General features: G+C 51.6%; 1 protein-coding gene across 1 annotated transcript in view; it reads left to right on the top strand.

Annotated features, from left to right (window-relative positions):
- The first annotated feature begins 1,688 nt into the window (after positions 1–1,688).
- The window catches only part of GRM4 (glutamate metabotropic receptor 4), a 148,401-nt gene continuing 128,217 nt past the window's right edge, over positions 1,689–21,872 (top strand). Inside the window, exons 1-2 of the mRNA XM_029069921.1 lie at positions 1,689–1,807; positions 5,424–6,370. Of these exons, the coding sequence (XP_028925754.1) occupies positions 5,849–6,370 (522 nt within the window). The 5' untranslated portion in view covers positions 1,689–1,807; positions 5,424–5,848. The remainder of the gene's footprint in view (positions 1,808–5,423; positions 6,371–21,872) is intronic.

Raw genomic sequence — 21,872 nt, 5'->3', positions numbered from 1 at the left:
CTGAGTGGCTTTTCCTTTGGCAAAGGCTGTGGCCATGGGGGACCTGAGACACTATCTGACAGAGTGTGGCTTGGCTGGCCAGAGGAGATCAAGGGAGCATGGACTGAAGCTGGGGTAGAGACACCTTATGAATGAATGAATGAAGACTCCCAGAAGGTTCTAATCCTGGCTCTACCATTTACCTGCTATGTGACCTTGGGTGAGTCACTTCACTTCTCGGTGCCTCAGTTTCCTCATCTGTAAAGAGGGGTTTGTGGTCCTAGTTAGACTGTGAGCCCCATGTCGGACAGGGACTGTGTCTGACCTGATTATCTTGTATATACCCCAGTGCTTATTATTATTCACTATTAGTATTATTCTGGCCAGATAGGGGTGGTGTACATTCCAAGCGCTTAGTACAGTGCTCTGCACATAGTAAGCGCTCAATAAATACTGTTGAATGAATTGAATGAATGAAAGTGCTGGGGAAGATATATGATAATCAGTATGCATGACATAGTCCCTGCCCACATGGGGCTCACAGTCTAAGTAGGAGGGAGTAGGATTTAATCCCCATTTTACAAATGAGTTAAATGAGTGGCCCAGGGTGGAGGCTGAGCCTCTCAAAGAGGCTGAACTCCGGACCCCAGGAACCAGGCTCATCAAATGAAAACTATTGTCTTTAAAGCACTCCATTATCTTGCCCTCTCTTACCTCACCTTGCTACTCTCCTACTACAACCCAGCCTGCACACTCCGCTCCTCTACTGCTAACTTTCTCACTGTGTCTCCATCTTGCCGCAGACCCCTCGCCCAGGTCCTACCTCTGGCCTGGAATGCCCTCCCTCCTCAAATCCAACAGACAATTACTCTCCCCCATTTCAAAGCCTTATTGAAAGCACATCTCCTCCAGGAGGCCTTCCCTAATGCCCCCTTTCCTCTTCTCCCACCCGCTTCTGACTTGCTCCCTTTGTTTTTCCCCTCTCCCAGCCTCACAGCACTTATTTATTTATCTGTTTTTTATTTATTTATATTAATGTCTGTCTCCCCACTCGAGACTGTAAGCTCATTGTGGGCAGGTAATGTGTCTGCTTATTGTTACACTGTACTCTCCCAAGTGCTTAGTACAGTACTCTGCACATGGTAAGTGCTCAATAATTATGATGAAATGAATGAGTGACTCCACCTGCATCACCTTTAAAAGATAAAACAAGGGGTCTCTGGTTAATGGCTCCCCGGCTACTCGCTGGTTAACTGGGGCCATCTTGAGCCTCGGGTACAAATTTTCCTAGGACTTGGACTTCAGATGCTGCAGGAGGGATTTGGGCTAGTCAAAGTCCTTGCATTCACTAGCCTCTGGAGTGTGTTAACTGAAGAGTCGGTGCAGTCTCGGTTCCCCATGGACCCTACTCTGCTTTTCCGGGTTGCAGGGGAATGGACCAAATGAGCTTTCTGGGTTCAGGACTTTACAATTCTCTGTGATGGGGAACCTGGCAATATCTGAGAGCCCTGCAGAGGTGGCAGGGGTCAGTTGGCCTTCCGGGGACCCTCCCTGGGAATTGATGGGGATACTAGAGAGGCTATTAGGTGAAATATTCACGTGCCGAGTGTGTTGAGATGTCTCCTCCCCACCCCCTTTTCCGCAATCTTCCCGCTTCCCTCCAATCCTCCACTCCGCTCCTTCCTCTCCTGGAGCCAGCAGGACCTCTGGAGGCAGGAGGAAAAAGAAGAGTCAGAGAGAGAAGGAGAGTGAGAGCCGCCTGCATTCAGGACGCTTTTGCACACGACGAAGCAGAAGGAACGGTCCTGAAAGCTTCAGAAAATAATTGGTAATTCGGAATGGAAAATCATTTCTATCCAAATGTTCCAATTTTGAATTTGGTTTTGGGGGTGCGAAGATGGTATCGAAATGAGTTGCTGGCATGGGGAGGGGGACGAGCAGGGATGGAGACCTGAAGAGGTTGAAGCAACAACTGCTAATACAGGTCGTTGATGGCCCCTATATCTTAGGGGGTGTGAGTTTTTTTTCTCTCTCCCTCCCTCCCTCCCTTCCTCTCTCTTTCTTTCTCTCTCTCTCTCTCTCCCTCCTTCCTTCTCTCTCTCCTCCCCCAATTCTCCTCCTCGCTTTCGCTGTAGGATTTGAAGTAGAAGGGTGGGAGGCCAAGGGAGTGGATAGGGGATATTCAAATGTAGCTCTCCTTCCACCTGCTCTCTGGGGTTCCATTCATTCACTGGTATTTTTTACCTCACCCAAGTCACATTATGAGTTCAAAGAAACAGAAGAAGCTAAAACTGGTGGCAGCTTCCCCAGCTCCCTGGAGCGACTCCCTGGAGGGCTCAGAGAGCCCAGACAGGCCCCGAAATGAAGGAGGCAGGATCAGTCCACTCCAGTCACTCACCAACAGGGAAAAACTGGACTGGTTCTTTTCTAATAATAATAATAATTATGATATTTGTTAAGCCCTTAACTCTGTGCCAGGCACTGTACTAAGCGCTGGGGTGGATACAAGCAGATTGGGTTGGATACAGTCCCTGTCCCATGTGGGACTCACAGTCTCAATCCCCATTTTACAGATGAGGAAATGAGGCCCAGAGAAGTGAAGTGACTTGCCCAAAGTCACACAGCTGACAAGTGGTGGAGTCGGGATTAGAACTCATGACCTCTGACTCCCAAGCCCGGGCTCTTTCCACTGAGACCCTCTGCTTCTCTGAAGGAAGCATCTTCATCTGAAGCATCTGACAGTGGCTCCTTCCTGGGCAGGGGCCCCCTATTCTAGGGAAAGAGGAATCTTTTTGGTTCCAGCGAGCAGCATCAAGGCAACGTTGTCCAGTGGTCAGGATCTGGGGAGGAGGTTGACTCCCTTATCCCCTCCCTCGCCTTCCCCTTCATAGCCACCTCACCCTCTGTTTCCTTTCTACTATGGCCCTTGAATCTAGGCCTGCCTGCCTTCTGACCAACTGGGTCACCCCAACTGAGGGTCCTGGGAGTGCTGACTAGTGTCCCTCCCCTTTGTAAAAACCCCTGCCACATCAGGTCATCCCCGCTGCCCCACACGGGTTGCTGGGGAAAGATCGAGGGGTCCAAACTGAAGGGAGGTATCAGGGGTGCAAATAGGTTCTGGTGGTATTGGGGCCCTCGCTAGGGGCTGGCTGGGAACAGGGCCACGAGGCAGGGGGAGTGATGCTTTGATAGGAATGGGGCTCTGGTCAAGGAGAGGTTGGGGCAGAGGCCATCGGGTGGGAGGAGTGATGCTCTAGTGGTAACGGGGCCCAGGTTGGGGGAAGACCTGGGACAGGGACTCCGAGGTTGGAGGATTGATGTTCTTCTTGAAATGGGGCTCAGGTTTTCGGGCATGGTGGCTATTAGGCTCTGAATGGGATGCAATCTGGAAGTACTGCCTTTCTGGAGTTGTCGGTTCACTTTCAACTGGCATCGCTGAGACTTGGGATGGGGGTAGGAACCTCTCTCCCCAGCCCCCCGGCTTGCACCAGCCTTTCAGTCCCCAGTGGACTCTGGCCTCCTTCAACCAGGGGTGGGCTTGCTTTCTGAGTAGCATCACCCTCCTCATCCTCATTGTCAGCCCACGGATTGCTCCCCTGGACACGCCAGGGATTGTCCGGTGCCCTCCACTAGGCGAGGGTCCCAGCTCCACTCCCTTCCCTGGAGTTGCAGAAAGGTCATCTAAAGTCCTCCAGCTGCCAGTGCAAGACCAGAAAGGGGAAGAGGCAGGGAGCTAGGGAGGAGGGAAGGACAGTGGCCGGCAGCTGGGGTTCTGAAAAGGGAGAAACAGTACGGCCTAGTGGCACAGGTCTGGGAGTCAGAGGTCCTGGGTTCTAATCTTGGCTCTGCCGTGTGTCTGCCGTGTGAACCTGGGCAAGTTACTTCACTTCTTTGTACTTCAGTTACCTCATCTGTAAAATGGAGGTTAAGACTATGAGGCATATGTGGGAAAGGGACTGTGTCCATCTTGATTATCTTGTATCTATCCCAGTGGTGAGTATAGTGCCTCACTCATAGTAAGTACTTAACAGATACCATAAAAAAAGGGAGAAGCGCAGGAGGGCAGGATGTGGCTGGGTGAGGGTGCACGAGGTCTTTGTGCTGTGTAGACAATCTGGAGACCTCTTGGAGGGTCAGAGAAATATATGAAACTCTCCACTGGGGGGGTGGCAGGAGGTTCGGGGAGGACTGGGCTATGGGAGCAGAATTGCTTCCCGAATCTGATAGGGGGCAGAAGCAATGTGGCCTAGTGGATAGAGCACAGGGCTGGGAGCCAGAAAGACCTGACTTCTAATCTTGGATGTACCACTTGTCTGCTGTGTGATCTTGGACAAGTCACTTAACTTTTTTGTGCCTCTGGGACAGTGAGCCCCGTGTAGGACATGGACTGTGTCCAACCCGATTAGCTTGTATCATCTTCCCCACCACTTAGTACAGTGCCTGGTTCATAGTAAGTGCTTACCAAATACCATAAAACCCCCCCAAACCAATCGAAAGTGAGATTGAAGGAAGATCTGGTGTCCTCTCTTCCTCTGGGATGAATATTTAATCACCAAATCATTGGTTGGGGTGGAGAGCGTGCAGGGCTGTAATCCATCCCCACAAGACCAAGGGTGTCTTCTGGGTTGTTTCTACACCAGAGAGGAAGGCCAGATGCCAAGCTCACCTCCACCACACCCCGCTGAGTCACCAAGCTCCCCAGTCAGGGTTCACTGCTCCCCTTATTGAAGGCACATCTCTTCCAAGAGGTCTTCCCTGATTAAGCCCCCATTTCCGGATCTTCCACTCCCTTCCAGGTCACCATTGCACTTATATTTGCTCCCTTTTTTCTCCCCACCCTCAACCCCCAGCTTAGGTCCATATCTGTAATTTATTTATACTGATTCCTGTCTCCCGCTCTAGATCGTAAACTCGTTGTGGGCAGGGAATGGGCCTACCAACTCTGTTATATTGTACTCTCCCAAGCAGTTACTGCAGTACTCTGCACTCAGTAAATGCTCAATAAATATGATTGATTAATTGATTGATGCCCAAGATATCTGGTGGGAAAAGGGGGCAGGTTGTCCCCTTCCCAGGGGGTACCCAGGCCCCCAGGGAAGAGCAGGGCAGGGTTTTGTAGGATCTTCGATGTCTGCTTTCCCCTGATCCATGACCCCCGGGATGCCCTCTGGGGCCCTTGAGCCATGCAGCAGGATTGGAAGTTTGGCTTTTGGAAGCCTTCAGTCGTGCCTGATTTTGTCCTGGGCCGTCCCTGACTCTCTCCAGCTGGAACCAGGCTGAGCAGTCAGCAGCAGTGCAGACTCCAGTGAATACGCCAGATCCGGAGGCCACAACCCACAGCCTCTCTGCCTCCGGCTTCCTGGCAAGAGAGCCAGTGGGTTAATGTCAACCTTCTGCTCCGGTTGACCTCCCCTCTCTCTGTCTCTCTTTCTCTCTTTCCCCAGCCCTACTTAAGGAACAGAGTAGCTGTCTTCTTGATGCCAAGTTATGTCAAGCCCGGAGCCTCCCTCTCTCTGTGTAGCTGTGACTCTCGGCAGGGCCAGCCAACGGCATTCGTGAACCCTGAGCCTGGTGTCCCCGAGCTCCCCCCGGCGTCCCCGGGCCTGGATGGTGGTGGCACCAGCATCTGCTGAGACGTCCTCGTGGGGCAGTGACACAACTGACGCCGGCGACTCCGAGGGAATCACCCATCAGTTCAGGTGGCTCGGGACCCCCAAGCCGACCCACGCTTGAGCCGGCCGGCCTCTCAAGGCTTCTGGCAGGGGGCGAGGGCTGCCCATGCCAGGGAGCCAGGTCGCGGGGCGAGCCGCGGGCCGGGGCTGAGGCGGCCGCCATCCACGGGCCGCTAGAGCTGCCGCGTCCTCTGGCGATGAGCGGGAAGGGCGGAGGCTGCCTGTGCGTGGAGCGGTTCTCCCTCTGCCTGCTGCTCGGCCTCTGCTGCTGGGGGTCCCCCGCTCTGGGCAAGCCCAAGGGCCCGGGGCACCCCCACATGAACTCCATCCGGTTGGACGGGGACCTGACCGTGGGCGGGCTGTTCCCTGTGCACGGGCGCGGCTCGGAGGGCAAGGCCTGCGGCGACCTCAAGAAGGAGAAGGGTGTCCACCGGTTGGAGGCCATGCTCTTCGCTCTGGACCGCATCAACAACGACCCCGACCTGCTGCCCAACATCACCCTGGGCGCCCGCATCCTGGACACCTGCTCGCGTGACACCCACGCCCTGGAGCAGTCGCTCACCTTCGTGCAGGCGCTCATAGAGAAGGACGGCACGGAGGTGCGTTGCACCCACGGGGGCCCGCCCATCATCACCAAACCCGAGCGCGTGGTGGGTGTCATCGGGGCCTCGGGCAGCTCCGTCTCCATCATGGTGGCCAACATTTTGCGCCTCTTCAAGGTGAGTCGCGTATTCTGGCTCCCTCTCCTCTCCTCCTCTTCCTTCCCACCCTGATCTCATTGTTGTTGAACAGAGGCCTTCCCTTCGGAAGCCCAGAGGGGAGGGAACACTGGAGTGGGGGAAACTGAGCTCCTGGTTCCCAGCATTGGCCTCTGGAAAATGCTAACCCTTTTAGCCAGTCATCCCTCTCTTTCCCTCCCTTCCCTCCACCTCTTCCTCCCTCCCTTCCTGCCTGCCTGTCTGTCCTTCTCTAGTCGTCCCTTCCTCCTTCCTGCCATTTTATCTTCCTTCTTGCCTCTTCTCTTTCCTTCCTATTTGCTTTCCTATATGGCTGTCTATCTTTCTGCCTTCCTGCCTTCCTTCCTGCCTGCCATTCTACCTTCCTGTCTTCCTTCCTGCCTCTTTTCTTCTTTCCTCCCTCATTCCTTCCTTGCCTCACTCCCTCCCCCTCTCTTCCTCCTTCCCTGTTTTGCAATTCAATGCTGGCCAAGTGCTCACTGAAGCCACTAAAACAATCACAACAACAATGGTGAGAAAAACATTACAAGCATTTTACCAATAATTATGTGCCTGTTTTTCACTCAGAGCCTCTGTGTGAGTATGTGTGTGTGTGTGTATGTGTAGGAAGGCAGGAAGGAAGGAGAGGGCTGCATGTGCTATGGGAATGGATGTGGGCTAACACTTCCCTTCTGGGCTTTCCAGGGAAACAGCCCCCCTCTCCTTCAGGGAACTGCCTTCCTCAGGAAGATTCTGCAGGAATAGGGGTGGGAGACAGTGGCACCTGCTCAGGGGGTGATGATGGGAGGGAGATTATGTCCCGGGACCAGAGACAATGGAGAAGGAGGGCATTTGTATGCTCTTTTGCCATCTGCCTTGTTCCCACCCCTATTTCCTCTGCTCAGCTGGCCTCGCCAAGGCTCCTGAGGGGGCGGAGGGAAGGGTGGGCAGAAGGGAGGGGACGCAGGCTCCGCTCTCTGGGCAGTGGTGTCAGAAGGGCACTCATGGACCAGAGCCAGGCTCTGTTCCTGTGCCTTCACCTTCCTTGGCTTGGGTTCAGTCTCAAGGCTGCCTGGGTTGGGGGCTTAGACCCTCAGGTAGGAGGTCCCTCCAGGCTAGCATTCTGACTTGGGTAGCTGCCTGTGTGGTCATCTCTGGGCCCCAGAGGAGGGGACTCTGCCCCCATCATGGGCTGGGGAGCAGCGTATTCTGACTTTTGGTCTGCGGGACTCGGGACTGCCTGAGACCGGACGGAGGTCGAGCCATCCAGTGGGATGGAGTGTCTGTCCTGTCCCCAGGCCAGAGGCCAGAAGATGCCTGCAAGGGGCTTGGCCTACTGATCAGGGGAGATGACCACTGGCCAAGGGGCCTCCTGGGGAAGGGGAAGGCAATGCAGAGCACCAGACAGCTAAGTGCCTCTCCCCATGGGGCTCTCTGAAGTTCCCACTGCTGTAGTTCCTGGACCCCTGGCTTCCAGGGGACTGCAGTCTAATGTGAACTTCTTGGGAGGGCTTCCAGGCCTGATATCTGCTCAGGCCTCAGACCCTGAATCCCCTGCATCCTTGCTTTGGATCCCCCATCCCTATTTCCTTCTCCCCTCCCTGTGTTGGGACACAGACCCCAATGAACCCCAAGCCACTCAGCGAGGCTGGCACTGCTGAGGGCCCAGCCTTGGAAGGGCAAGCATTTAAGGACAGTTTCTGAGAAAAGCAAACCCCAAACCTCCAAAACCTAGGAGGGCCTTGTTTAGGGATAGACCTGATGGTGGGGTTTGTCTGGGACTGGGACAGGGCTTTGGAGTTAGGGTTCGGGCGAGGGTTAGGGTCCGAGTTGGGGCTGCCACTGTGATAAGGGTAAGGTGGTAAAGTCAGTGCTGGTTTTAGGATAGCAGGCGCTGATGCTCTGTATGATGTTTGGCTGGTCACTGAATGGCGTCGTCACTGATCGAGTGACGGCTGGTGCCCCGTTCATCCATTTGTTGCCTCTGTGAGATTTTCATGCTGGGAGATTCCAGCTGTTTCGGTCCCAGCTGTGGTAGCCCTGTGGGTCTGGGGATTCCTCCATTCCCTCTTTGGACTTGGATCTCCTCCTGCTTCCGAGTCACCAGTTCCCGGCTGCTGAATGGGACCAACCCGGGCATGGATTGGAACCTCTGAGCCAGGTCGATACCCAGGGAGCCACTGAGCTGAGGGGTGAGAGGGGGTCCTTAATCCTGCCCCACGTTAGGGGCCTGCTCTTTGGGTTGGGGCAACTTGGGCACCACAAACTCCATCCCCCTTGGAGATGGATAAACTATGGGTCTGGGAGTCCAAAGGATCTGGGTTCTAATCCTGGCTCTGCCACTTGTCTGCTGTGTGACCCTGGGCAAATCACTTAGCTTCTCCGGGCCTCGGTTACCTCATCTGTAAAATGGGGATTAAGACTGTGAGCCTCATGTGGAACAAGGATTGTATCCAACCCGATTTGTTTGTATCCACCAGAGCTTAGTACTGTGCCTGGCACATAGTAAGCCCTTAACAAATACCATAATTATTATTATTATTAACTCCTGAGCTCTGGGGGACTGAAGGGAGGCTGATTCCCTGGCACCCCAGTGTGCGGGCACCTTCTGGAGGCAGCCCAGCAGAACAGCAGTGGAGGGAGTCCTCCCTGGGGTAGCCCTTGTGACTGCCCTCATTTCTCCACATCCAATGAATTCCATGGATTTCTCTGGTTCTTGCCTCCCTTTCCCCAAATCTAATCTCCCTTTCTTCTGTCCCTGGAGAACTAAAGGGGTTCCCTAGAGGTCGAGCCCCAGAGAGGTGGTGTGAGAGTGAGAGATGGGGCCAGGGAGAGACAGCCAGCGTCTGTTCACCGAGCCTGAGTTCCCTGGGTCTCTTTCAGCAGCATTAAAGTTCCAGACCAGCGACGCAAGGGCTACTCAATAATTAAAATGATAGAAATGAGAGGCGGCGTGAGAAACTTAAAAGCCATTAGCTGCGGCAAAAAGATTGAACTTTGGGGAGGGAGAGAACGAGGGAGCGCGAGTGGAGAGGAGAGGGAGGAGGGGGAGGCAGGAAGGGAGTGGGCTGAGCGCGTGAGACACCTTGATGGAGTTTGAGGAGGATTCCTTCCTAATGTTTTAATTTCAGAGCTCATTTGGTTTCTCAGTAAAGGTTCCCACGAGGGGCTGTGGAGAGGTCCCTCTCCAGGGGAGGCTGGCAGGGAGACTGACGGGGCCGGCTGGGCGTTCCGCAAGCTGCCTCCCTATCACGGATTCTCTTCCTTCTAGCGGGAAGGTTTGGGCCTGGGGGCCGGAGGGGGATCTGGCAGTGTCCTGAGAGAAATGTGGGTTGGGGGGAAAAGGGGATGGGCCCACAGACCCCGATCTGGGGGAGAGGAATTGATCTTCTGGAGCCTGGAGCGCAGAAGAGAGAGAAAAAGCCGATGCGCTGAAATGCAAGCCAAATGTGGATCTCCCTTGAGACCCTGGCTCAGTCAGGGAGGTTCTGCCTGGGAGGTTTTCCTGAAAGGTTCTTTTTTTGGTCTGCTTTGTCCCCCCTCAAAGAGTAGACTGGAAGCTGCTTGAGGGTGAGGATGGTGCCCTCTGGACAGAGCAAGTGCTTAATAAATACCTTAGAGTGATCTATAGATAGATGGATTGATTGATTTGTCTTGCTCTTCTGGGTCTGGAGTCACCCCAGGAGTCACCGGAGGCCTAGGACCAGATCTGGGTGTCCGAGCTTCGGGTGGCCTGTGAGCTCTTGGCCTGCCAATCTCTGGGGTGGCGAGGGCATCGAGCCTCGAGGGAAGGTTGTTCGTTTAATAATGAGGAAGCCTGAGTGAGGCCTGCCTGGAGCCGTCCCCTCTGGTCCTTGTCCACCCATGAACACTATTAGGCTCCTGCTGGTGGTCCCTACTGTGGAGCCCTGGGTGGGGGTCGGGATGCTGGGGATGTGAGTCTGGGGGCATTCATTCAACAGTATTTATTAAATAGTATTTATTGAGCGCTTACTATGTGCAAGCACTGTACTAAGCACTTGGAATGTACAATTTGGCAGCCCTGGAGTCTGGGGCAGCTCAGGAACTCCAGCCTCAACCCTTGGGTGGCAAAGGCTGGGGCCTCCAGGATGTACTGTGCAGGTCTGTTCTGCTGTTGAGGAAGATCTTAGCCCTGCAGCCCGAGGAACCAGATCCCCTTATTCTACTTGGCCTCTGACTTCCTGGGGCTCTGTGAGGGCCCCTGAGCCATACTGGGGGCTCCTAACACCCACCGCCCCACCACTCTGGCCTCCCCCTAGATACTATGAGGTAGAAACCACAGAAGCCCTGATTTCTTGTCCCTGGGTTTTCACACTGGCCCACTGAGGCCAGGATGACCACAGATGGGTCTCCCCATTGTACAGAGGGGGAGATCGAGATCCACAGGGTTTGAGGCTCATTCTTGGTCTCCCCAGCAGGTCAGTTGTTTTTTTTTAATGGTATTTGTTAAGCGCTTACTATCAGGTTAATTAGGTTGGACACAGACCCGGAGTCACATGAGGCTCACAGTCTCAATCCCCATTTTTTGGATGCGGTAACTGAGGCACAGCGAAGTAAAGTCACTTGTGCAAGGTCACACAGCAGATAAGTGGTGGAGCTGAGATTAGAACCCAGGTCCTTCTGATACCCAGGCCCAGCCTCTATCCCCTAGACCACTCTGTTTCTCAAACAAACACACCGTTCCCCCACCTCACTGTAAGCATTTGAGGAATGAGAGGCAGATTCCTTGGGGCCCACTCTCTGACTTCTTTAACCCTGTCTGATTTAGGGGGTTTGGGCTGGGGGGGCGCTGGGGAGGGTCCTCCCTAACATGGGCTCTCTCTCCCAAACACTTCGGTGAACCCCTGCCCCCACCCGATCTCCTGCTTCTCACCCCACAGCCCTCCACTGCCTCCAATCTTGTGCATAAGAGCTGGGGAAACAGGAGGGCAGCCCCAGGCTGAACCCCCTAGGGTGGTCTCCCCAAGGGGAGGGCCCAGGCTCAGGGGAGAGTGGAAGAAGGTCCCAGGGGCTCTCCGCCTCCACGCTCCAGGAATGAGCTAGTAGGGGGGTGTTCAACCCTCTCACTGCTGGGAAAATTGGTCTGAGGAGCACTTGAGCGAAATGAAAGCAGCCAGGGATTTCAGAGGCCGACTCTGCCGCTGATGCCCGCGGCACTGGGAGTGATGCAAACAAAGACTAATTACCCCAGAGTTAAGAGGGGGCTCCAGGCCTCAGCTACTGTGTGGGAGCTTGGTTGGAGCAGGCAGGCACTGGGGGTTGGCGGGTACCGCGGACTCTGGGTGGAGAGACAGTGGATCCCCCTCTCCCTTGAGTCTGGGGACTCTGCAGGCTCTGCCTGTCAGTCAGTCAGTCAATCGTATTTATTGAGTGCTTACTGTAGGCAGAGCTCTGTACTCAATACCTGGGAGAGGGGCAGGACTTTAAGAATGGGGATGAATTGACTGACCGCCTCTAAACTGAATGAAGCTTCTTAAAGCTGGGCCTCGGAAGATCTAGCAGGGAGGTCATGAAGATGCCTGGCCGAAGCCAATCTCTCTGGGCTGTCTGACTGTCCGTCTCTCTGGGGTTTGAGAGGACTAAGTACAGATGGAGATGGCCTCTTCCTTGACCTGAAAGCCCTCAGCCATTCCTAAAGTTGTAGAAAGTATGCTTATTGAGCACCTACAGTGGGGTGATGCACTGTACTGGGTGTTTGGGAAGAATAAAATATAGAAATGATAGGTTCCCTGCCCACAGGAGCTTACATTCTGAGGAGACAAACTATATATATATCTATCTATATCTCTGTGCGTGTGTAGAGAGGGTTTACCAAGTTTGCAAGTTCTAGAGTTGGCTGATGAGATGATGTGGCTCAGGACACTGGAAAATAAATCAGGGAAAGCTTGTTGGAGGAGGATTTAGGATTTAGGAGGGATTTGAACGTGGGGACAGCTGTGGTCTGTCCGATGTGAAATGGGCTCGAAGGAGGCTGGGTCGGGGTAGGTTTTCCAGCTGGGAAAAAAGCCAGAGTGAGGGGGATAGGGGTGGGAGAGTCAAGACAGCCTCCATCCCTAAGGATACCCTTACCCCCATCTGGCCTGGGCTCTGATTATTTAGTCCATCAGTCAGTGGTATTTTTTGAGCTCTTACTGTGTGCAGAGCATGGTATTAAACACTCGGGAAAATACAATGCCATAGATTTGGTAGATACAATCCTTGCCCCTGAGGAGATAGTGGGTTAGAGGAAGAGACAAACATTAAAATAAATTACAGATAGGGGAAAATTATAATAGAATATAAAGATATGTACATATTTATCAAAGTGCTTACAGGCCTCAAGACCATAAGTTTCTTATGAGCAGGGAACATGTTTACCGACTCTGTTAATATCGTCCTCTGCACAGAGTAAGCGTTCGATGAATGTGATTGTGTGATTAAGGGGTACACAGCCAAGTGTATAGTGATGCAGATGGGGGGAATAGGAGGGGGAAATGAGGGCTGAGCCCGGCAGCTGCATGAAGTAGGGATTGGAATGGGGAGAGGGCGGAGGCCGGGAGGTCGGCGAGGAGGTTGATGCAGTTGTCAAGGAAGGAAATGGTGAGTGCTTGGATCAGCTTTGTAGCAGTTTGGACGGAAAGCAAACGCTGTGAAGGTAGAACTGACAGGATTTCGTGACACCGAATGTGCGGGTTGAATGAGAGAAACAAGTCGAGGATAATGCCAAGGTTACGGGCCCTGTGAGACAGGGAGGGTGGTAGTGTGTTCTACGGTGATAGGAAAGTCAGGGGGAGGACAGGGTTTGGGTGGGAAGATGAGGAGTTCTGTTTTGGACATATTAAGTTTGAAGTGTCGGCGGGACTGCAGAGAGGGAGAGAGATCAGGGCTGGAGCTGAAGATTTGGGAATCATCAACATAGAGATGGTATTTGAAGCCGTGGGAGTGAATGAGTTGTCCAAGATAATGGGTGTAGTTGGAGAATAGAAGGGACCCAGAACTGAACCTTGAGTGACTCCCACAGTTAGGGGGTGGGAGGTAGAGTAAGAACCAGAGAAAGAGACTGAGAAGCAGCAGCCAGAGAGATAGGAGAACCAGGAGAGGACAGTGTCAGTGAACTAAAGGCTAGATAATGTTTCCAGGAGAAGGGGGTGATCCACAGTGTTGAAGGCAGCTGAGAGGTTGAGGTGGATTAAGAATGGAGTAGAGGCCATTGGCAAGGAGGTCAAGGGTGCCTTCGAGAGGGCCGTTTCCGTGAAGCGAAGGGGATCGAAGCCGGATTCTGGGCAGTCGAGGCGAGGATTGGAGGAAAGGAAGTGGTGGCATTGGGCGTAGACAACTCACTGGAGGAGTTTGGAGAGGAATAGTAGGAGGGAAACTGGGAGGTGTCAATGGAGGTCAAGGGAAGCTCCAGTCTAACCCGACGGCTGACCCTAGAGCTGCCCTCCAAGTCTCAGGAAAATTTAAGAGGACACCCCCCAAGCCCCTCCCAGCCTCTCTCACCAAGCCCCTCTCTTTCCAGCAAGATCTCCAGGGCCAACTGCGTTTTCAGTCAGCTCCACTCCCTGCTTCCATAGACCTGGCCCTCTCATCAGGAGACAGAAGAGGCAGAGCCCAGATCTAGGAGAAAGCAATAGGGTGACTCCAGTCAGGTGTGCTTCAAGTCACCTGGCCCAGGGTGGGGAGCGAGGGATGCGGGAGGGGGGACCGGTAGCTTCCGGAAGAGAGGAAGGGGAGTGATTGTTTGGCATCAGGGAATGCTGGAAATCACAGATGGTCTCTCCCAATCCCGTTTATGATGAGTTGTTGCTGTTTTGGGGAGGAGAGAGGAAAACGTAGGCTTTCAAATGTTGCTTTGGTCAGTCAGTGCTGCCTTTATCCTGCTCTGGAGGGTGCGGGTTAGATTGCTAGTTATGATATTTATGAAATGCTTTTCAGTGCCATGCACTATGCTAAATGCTGGTTTCGATCACTGGATTGGACGCAGTCCCCGTCCTGCAAAAAGTAAGGGGAGTAGTTCTCTTATCCCCTTTTATTTCTATTAATTTTGGTATTTGCTAAGTGCTTCCGATATGTCGGGCATTGAACTAAGCACTGGGTTTAGATACAAGATGATCAGATCGGACACAGTTCCTGTCCTACACATGGCCCACAGTCCAAGAGGGAGGACAGGAATTAAATCCACATTTAATTCCTCCATCTCGTCTATTTTGCCGTTGACCCCTTGCATAAGTCCTTTATCTGGCCTGGAACTTCCTCTCCCTTCATATAAGACAGACCATCACTCTCCCCACATTCCAAACCTTATTAAAATCACACCTCCTCCAAGAGGCCTCCCCCGACTACGCCCTCATTTCTCCCATTCCATCTCCCTTCTATGTCACCTATATGTTTAGATCTGGTCCCTTCAATCATTTGATATTCAACCCATCTTCAGTCCTCCGGCACTTACGTCTTTCTTGACTTATGCCATCGAGTCGTCTCCTACCCATAGCGACACCATGGACACATCTCTCCCAGATTGCCCCACCTCCATCTGCAATCGTTCCTATAGTGTATCCATAGAGTTTTCATGGTAAAAATACGGAAGTGGTTTACCATTGCCTACTCCGTGCAGTAAACTTGAATCTCCGCCCTCGAATCTCTCCCATGCCGCTGCTGCCCAGCACAGGGGAGTTTTGACTTGTAGCAGATTGCTTTTCACTTGCTAGCCACTGGCCAAGCTAGGAATGGAATGGGAATGCCTCTGCTTGACTCTCCCTCCCATTGTTGCGACTGGCAGAGTCCTGGAAACTCTCCAAGTGCCACCCTGAAGGGGAGCAGTTATGTACATGTCCATAATTTAATGTCTGCCTTCCCCACAGACTGTAAGTTCCTTGTGGGCAGGGAACATGCCTACCAACTGTTTCATTGTACTCTCCCAAGCATTAGGTACAGTGTTCTGCACTCAGTAAGCAATCAAAAAGTACCACTGATTGATTGATTCTACAGATGAGGAAACTGAGGCATAGTTTCACTGACTTTCCCAAAGTTACACATTAGGCAAATGGCAGAGCTGAGAATGGAGCCCAAGTCCTCTGACTTCTAGGCTGGTACTCTTTCTACTGGGCCATGCTATCTCTTTTACAGGTGTGGAAACTGAGGCATAGAGAGGTCAAGCAACTTGCCCAAGATTATGCAGCAGTCCAGGAGCCTGGCCAAGGGTAGAATGCAGATCTGACTTTCAGTTTCAGGTTCTTCCCTGAATAATGTGGTGATTGTTCCCCCAAAGGCTTTGTAAAATAGGAATGCTCCCTCCGCTCTTCCCTCCTTCTAACTCTCCCTCCCTCCCTCCTCCCCTCCCTTCCTTCCTCTCCTCATCCTTCCCTTCTTTTCTCCATCCCTCTTTGACTGAAGTGAGTTAAGGCTGATCCTCCTGGGGACAGGAGAATGGCTAGAAGGCCTTGGCCCAGAATGTGTGGGTGGCATTGTGAATTCTTTGACATATTGAGAACGAGGATGGGAGAGGTGAAATGTTAAAAGGGAAAAGTGCCCTGGGACTTTTTCCAGGTGCCCAGTAATAATAATAATACTTCTGGTATTTAAGCTCTTACTATGTCCCAGGCATTGTACTAAGCAATGGGGTGGATACGAGCAAAATGCATTGGACACAGCCCTTGTCCCACATGGGGCTCACGGTCTCAATCCCCACATTACACGTGAGGTGACTGAGGCACAGAGAAGTGAAATGACTTGACTAAGGTCACACAGCAGACAAGTGGTGGAGCTGGGATTAGAACCCATGACCTTCTGCCTCCCAGGCCCATGCTCTATCCACTATGCCATGCTCCTTCTCATAGCTTTGGCTGTACCTTAGCTAGGGGCAGATCCCCAAGTGTAAAAGACTAGAAAAGTGGGTTAGGGTGAGATCCCAACCTTAGGAGTAAACCCAGCTCTTTCCCAGGACCCTTCAGCTTCACGCAATGTATGACTAGTGTTGTGGTCCATTAAACCACGTTTCCAGCCCTGACTGGGGCTAGCTGGAGTCTGGGTTAGGAACAGTCATTCCCATGACCATGGGAGGGCTGGGAAGGAGGGAGAGGGAGGGAGAAGGAGGGGGAGAGAGAGAGAGAGGAAAGAAGAGATCTGGAGGTCAATAAGTGAATCGGGGGGTCAAGAGGTCAGCTGTTTCTTCACTTCTCCAGCGGAAAATTTAGATCTGACCCCAGGGAACAAAGAACTAATCCTGGAGGCCATAAGTGGGACGAGTGCTTTGATTTCCCACTTTTCTTAAATTGATTAAACCAGCATTTTCATGACCCAGACATGTTAAAAATGAAAATTAGGCAAATTCTATTTTATATTCCAATTGACCTTTAAGCTTACAGTGAGGAATGGAGTCTGAATGTGCCAGGAAACACTCTGAGTGATGAGATGCAGAATTTTTTCTCCATTGGTTGCCTGCGTGGTGATCCACAGCTGGAATGTGATTTCTTGGTTATTTTCTCTTCTCTCTCTCTCTCTGCACCTCTAGGCTAGGCCTTTCTTTTTTCTTCCAGTTTGTGTTTCTGTTGCACAAAAACCCTCTCTCACAATGACTCCGCAGAACGGCATTTAGTCAAATGCTGAACAAGGAGCTGTTGACATGTACACCTGTTCCTCTCCAAGAATGTCTCTCTTTCTTCCTTCCCACCCCCTCCGTACACCTTAATGAAGCAGCCACCGCAGCCATGCTTAGTGAATACCCTGGGAAGTCTTTGTGAGGATCTGGCAGCCATCAAGGGCACAGGCTGGTGGGCTGTATGGTTTCCCTAGTTAAAAAACCTGGCTCTGCTCCCGGCCGGCTGGTCGACTTGAGGGAGGGCCTGGGTCTTGGGTTCTCTGTCGAGAAAATAGGGCGAGAGGCTTGGCTCAGCCCAGAACACTGTGGACGTTGATGGGGCGGGGGGTGCCCTCTTTAATACCCCTTGACCAGGACGTTGCTCCACACTGGAAGTAGGTGGTGAGAGGAGGGCCCCCTCTCTCCGGGAATGAGAAGCTTGATGTAGCTCAGATATCTTTTGGGGGACCCTCCTGTTCTGACCCCAAGAAGGAGGGGAGAAGCCCTGAAGAACTTTCCCTGTGTAGCATGGGAGCTGCTGAGAGAGCTGGAGGTATCCTGGCTTCAGTGATGCTGGTCCCCGAGCCTGGAGGGGTTAATAATAATAATAACTAGGGTCTTTGTTAAATGTTTACTAAGTGGCAAGCCCTGTTCTCAGTATTGGGGAAGGTACAAGACAAGCAGACCGGACACAATCTCTGTCCCACACGGGGCTCACAGTCTAAGGGGGAGGGAGACTAGACATTTAATCCCCATTTTACCGATGAAGGAACTGAGACACAGAGAAGTGATTTTCACAAGGTACACAGCGGTCAAGTGGTAGAGGTAGGATCAGAACCTAGATCCCCTGACTCCCAGGCCCATGCTCTTTCCGCTAGATCCCACTGCTTCCGAGAATAATAATAATAGCATTTGTTAAGCGCTTACTATGTGTCAAGGACTGTTCTAAGCGTTGGGGTAGATACAAAACTACAGTCCATGTTCCACATGGGGCTCACAGTCTTAATCCCCATTTGACAGATGAGGTAATTGAGGCCCAGAGAAGCTAAGTGACTTGCCCCAGGTCACACAGCAGACCAATGGGAAAGCTGGGATTAGAACCCAGGTCCTTCTGACTCTCAGGCAAATTGCTAGGACATAGTCTCGTCTTCAGACGGCTCAGGATCGCGCAGTAGATTTCCGGGTAAGGCACGCAGCCGAACGGCCGCCGGGGTTGGAGTCTCCAGTATGTAGCAGTCAGACCAGGAAGAGGATGCCAAGTAGAAAGTCAGAGTCCCTCTAGGACCTAGGTAGCTGCTGATTGGAAACAAGCCTGGGTGCGAGCCAAGCTATTTTAATGGAGCAAAACTCGACCTGTGTTTCTGGTCTAATAGAATAGCGTTGTACACATGCCCTTGTACATATGCAGAGGGTCGCTCATCTCCTGCTTGCTGCGTCATGAGCCAAAAAGGTGACCCAGCCTTAATAATAATAATAATGATGATATTTGATGAGCTCTTACTATGTGTCAAGCACTGTTCTAAGAGCTTGGCTAGATACAAACTAATTAGGTGGGACAAAGTCCGTGTCCCGTGTGGGGCTCACAGTCTTAATCCCCGTTTTACAGATGAGGCAGCCGAGGCCCGGAGAAGTCCAGTGATTTGCCCAAGGTTACGCAGCAGACAAGCGGCGGAGATGGGATGAAAGCCCAGGTCCTTCCGACTCCCTAGTCTGTGTTCTATCCACTAGGCCACGCTGCCGGACAGATTGGTCACGCACTGCCCCACCTGCATATCCTGGCTGCTTTCTGCTGGGACATTCGAAACCATGCATTTCGTTGTCCTTTAATAACAACAGTAATAATAATAATAACTGGTATTTGTTAAACACTTACTACGCACTGGGGTCGGATACAAGCAAATCGGGCTCGACACAGTTCCTGTCCTACGCGGGGCTCACGGGCTCAATCCCCATTTTACAGATGAGGTAACTGAGGCACAGAGAAGTGAAATGACTTACTCAAGGCTTTACAGCAGAGAAATGGCAGAGCCGGGATCAGAACCCATGACCTTCTTGCTCCCGGGCCCACGTTCTATCCATTAAGGCATGTTACTTCCCCACTGACCTGGAAGTTTACCTCCAGGGCTCAGCATAGAGGGTAACTCCGGTGAACACAAGACAAGAGTGGCCGGAAGGGCTGCTTCAGGACAACTGATTCCGACCGCACAGTGCACCCACAGAGATGGGCCTCTCTGGTGCTGACGCACTTGTGGTTTGCAGAGTGTGGTGCTGTTTTTGGTTTTGACCTCCGTCTCATGAACCTCTCCCAGCTTCCACTCTAAAGGAGCGGCCCCTTTCTTGACTGCACTAAGCCAGGCTGGTCTCTCCGGCAGAGTCGTCTCCCAGGGATCAACTCTTTACCGTGTCCATAAAAGCACTTCCTCTAACTCCTTTGCTTTCAGAGCCCCCATTCCAACCCCCTGAAAAGCAGCTGTTTAGAATTCACACTGAGAAGCGGAGTGGCCTAGTGGAAAGAGCATGGGGTTGAGAGTCAAAGGACCTGGGTTCTAATCTCCGCTTCACCACTTGTTTGCTGGGTGATCCTGGGCAAGTCACTTCACTTCTCGGTGCCTCGGTTCCCTCATCTGTATAATGGGTGCTAAGAGTGTAAGCCCTATATCTGACATGGACGGTGTCCAACCTGATTAGCTTGTCTCTACTCCAGTGCTTAATACAGTGCCTGGCACATACGCAGCACTTGACAAATACCATAAAAATGGAACAGTGGATGGATTGTACGTATCTCTCATAGGACTGCTTAAGGGTCTGAAGGGGTTTTTTTCCAGTGATCCAAGACCAGGGGCTTAAGAGTCAGGGGATGTGTGTTCTGTCTCAACTCTGTCAAATGGCCTGCGGTGGGTTTCCAGGTAAATCACTTAATCTCTCCGTTAAGCGGACAATAACTCCTACTGCTCAAAATAATAACTGTGGTATTTATTAAACGCCCACTATGTGCCAAGTCCCGTACTGAGCACTGGGGCTGATATCAGATAAGCAGATCAGACCCAGTGAGTGTCCCAAATGGGGCTCGGTCTCTAGTGCCGAGGGAGAAGAGATTAGCTCCAATTTTAGAAATGAGGAAACTGAGGCACAGAGGAGTTAAGCGACTTGCTCAAAGTCACTCGCGTCTCCCTCTTTAGAAGGGAATTTGTGAGGGCAAAATGAGATAAAGTCACTTTGGAAAAATGAAAAAATGCTAAAAGATTTGAGAAGCAGCATGACCTAGTGGATAGATCACAGACCTGGGAGTCAGAAGGACTTGAGTTCTAATCCCAGTTCCACCACTTGCCTGCTGTGTGAGCTTGGGCAAGTCATTTCTCTGTACCTCAGTTCCCTCATCTGTAAAATGCGGATTAAGATTGTGAGCCCCATGTGGGACACTGATTTGTCCAACCTGTTCACCTTCTATCTATTTTATTGCCATTGCTCTCGTCTGTCCAACTCCCCCGATTAGACTGTAAGCCCGTCAAACGGCAGGGACTGTCTCTATCTGTTGCCGACTTGTTCATCCCAAGCGCTTAGTACAGTGCTCTGCACATAGTAAGCGCTCAATAAATACTATTGAATGAATGAATATCTTGTCTTATGCTGACAAGTCGTCTCTGACCCACAATGAAGCCGTAGATACGCCTCTCTCAGAATGCCCCACCTCTATCTGCAATCGTTCTGGTAGTGTTTCCATAGAGTTTTCTTAGTAAAAATACGGAAATGGCTTACCATTCCCTCCTTCCTTGCAGTAGACTTGAATCTCTGCCCTCGACTCTCTGATTTGACCATCCTGTACCTACCCCAAACTTTAGTACAGTGCTCGGAACGTAGTAAGTACAATAAATACCGCAATTATATTTGTAGTCAGAATCAAGAAGCAGCAAAGCCTAGTGCCTAGCACACGGGCCTGGAGGTCAGACGGACCTGGGTTCTAATCCTGGCTCTGCCACTTGTCTGCTATGTGACCACAGGCAAGTCACTTCCTTCTCTGCGCCTCAGTTCCCTCATCTGTAAAATGGCAATTGAGAATGTGAGTCCTGTGTGGAACAGGGATTTTTTATTTTTCCAAAGCAACTCTCTCCCAGGCAGCTGTTGCCCAGCACAGGTAAGTTTTGACTTGTAGCAGATTACCTTCCGCTCACTAGCCACTGGGCAAGCTAGGAATGGAAGGGATATGCCTCTGCTTGACTCTCCCTCTCATAATCGAGATCGGTGGCGTCCTGAAAACCCTCGAGGAGAGACCCTGAAGGGGGGACCTTCAATCTACCCCAGTTCTTAGTACAGTGTTTGGCACATAGTAAAAGCTCAACAAATACCATTATTTGATTAGAATGTTGGACAAAACTAGAAATAAGTTAACTTTGTTCATTCTGAAAGCTGAATGCCACATTGCTGTTATGTTACCTGACAGTCTTCCCAGGGGTCCCCAGCGAGAGAGGAGTTTGACACACGGTAAGTAGGTTGGTATTAGAGGAGTGAAGTTTGTGGGTTGGAAGCAGACAGAGTGAGTGAGAGAGAGAGAGACAGAGAGAGAGAGTTTGTGTTTGTGTGAATGTAAGAAAGCATGACCTATTCATTCATTCATTCAATAGTATTTATTGAGCGCTTACTATGTGCAGAGCACTGTACCAAGCGCTTGGAATGTACAAATCGGTAACAGAGACAGTCCCTGCTCTCTGACGGGCTTACAATCTATTCGGGGGGCGACGGACAGACAAGAACAATAGTAATAAATAGAATCAAGGGGATGAACATCTCATTAAAACAATTGCTAATAAATATAGATATATAAATAAATAGATAATATAATAGGTAATATATAAATATTAATAGAATCAATAACCTAGTGGATAGAGCGTATGCCTGAGAGTCAGAAAGACTTGGGTTCTAATCTCCACCCTT

The sequence above is a fragment of the Ornithorhynchus anatinus genome, chromosome 7 (genome assembly GCF_004115215.2).
Source record: "Ornithorhynchus anatinus isolate Pmale09 chromosome 7, mOrnAna1.pri.v4, whole genome shotgun sequence".
Classification (NCBI taxonomy): domain Eukaryota; kingdom Metazoa; phylum Chordata; class Mammalia; order Monotremata; family Ornithorhynchidae; genus Ornithorhynchus; species Ornithorhynchus anatinus.
The sequence above is the reverse complement of the archived record's forward strand: the minus strand, read 5'-3'. Positions and strand labels throughout refer to the sequence as shown.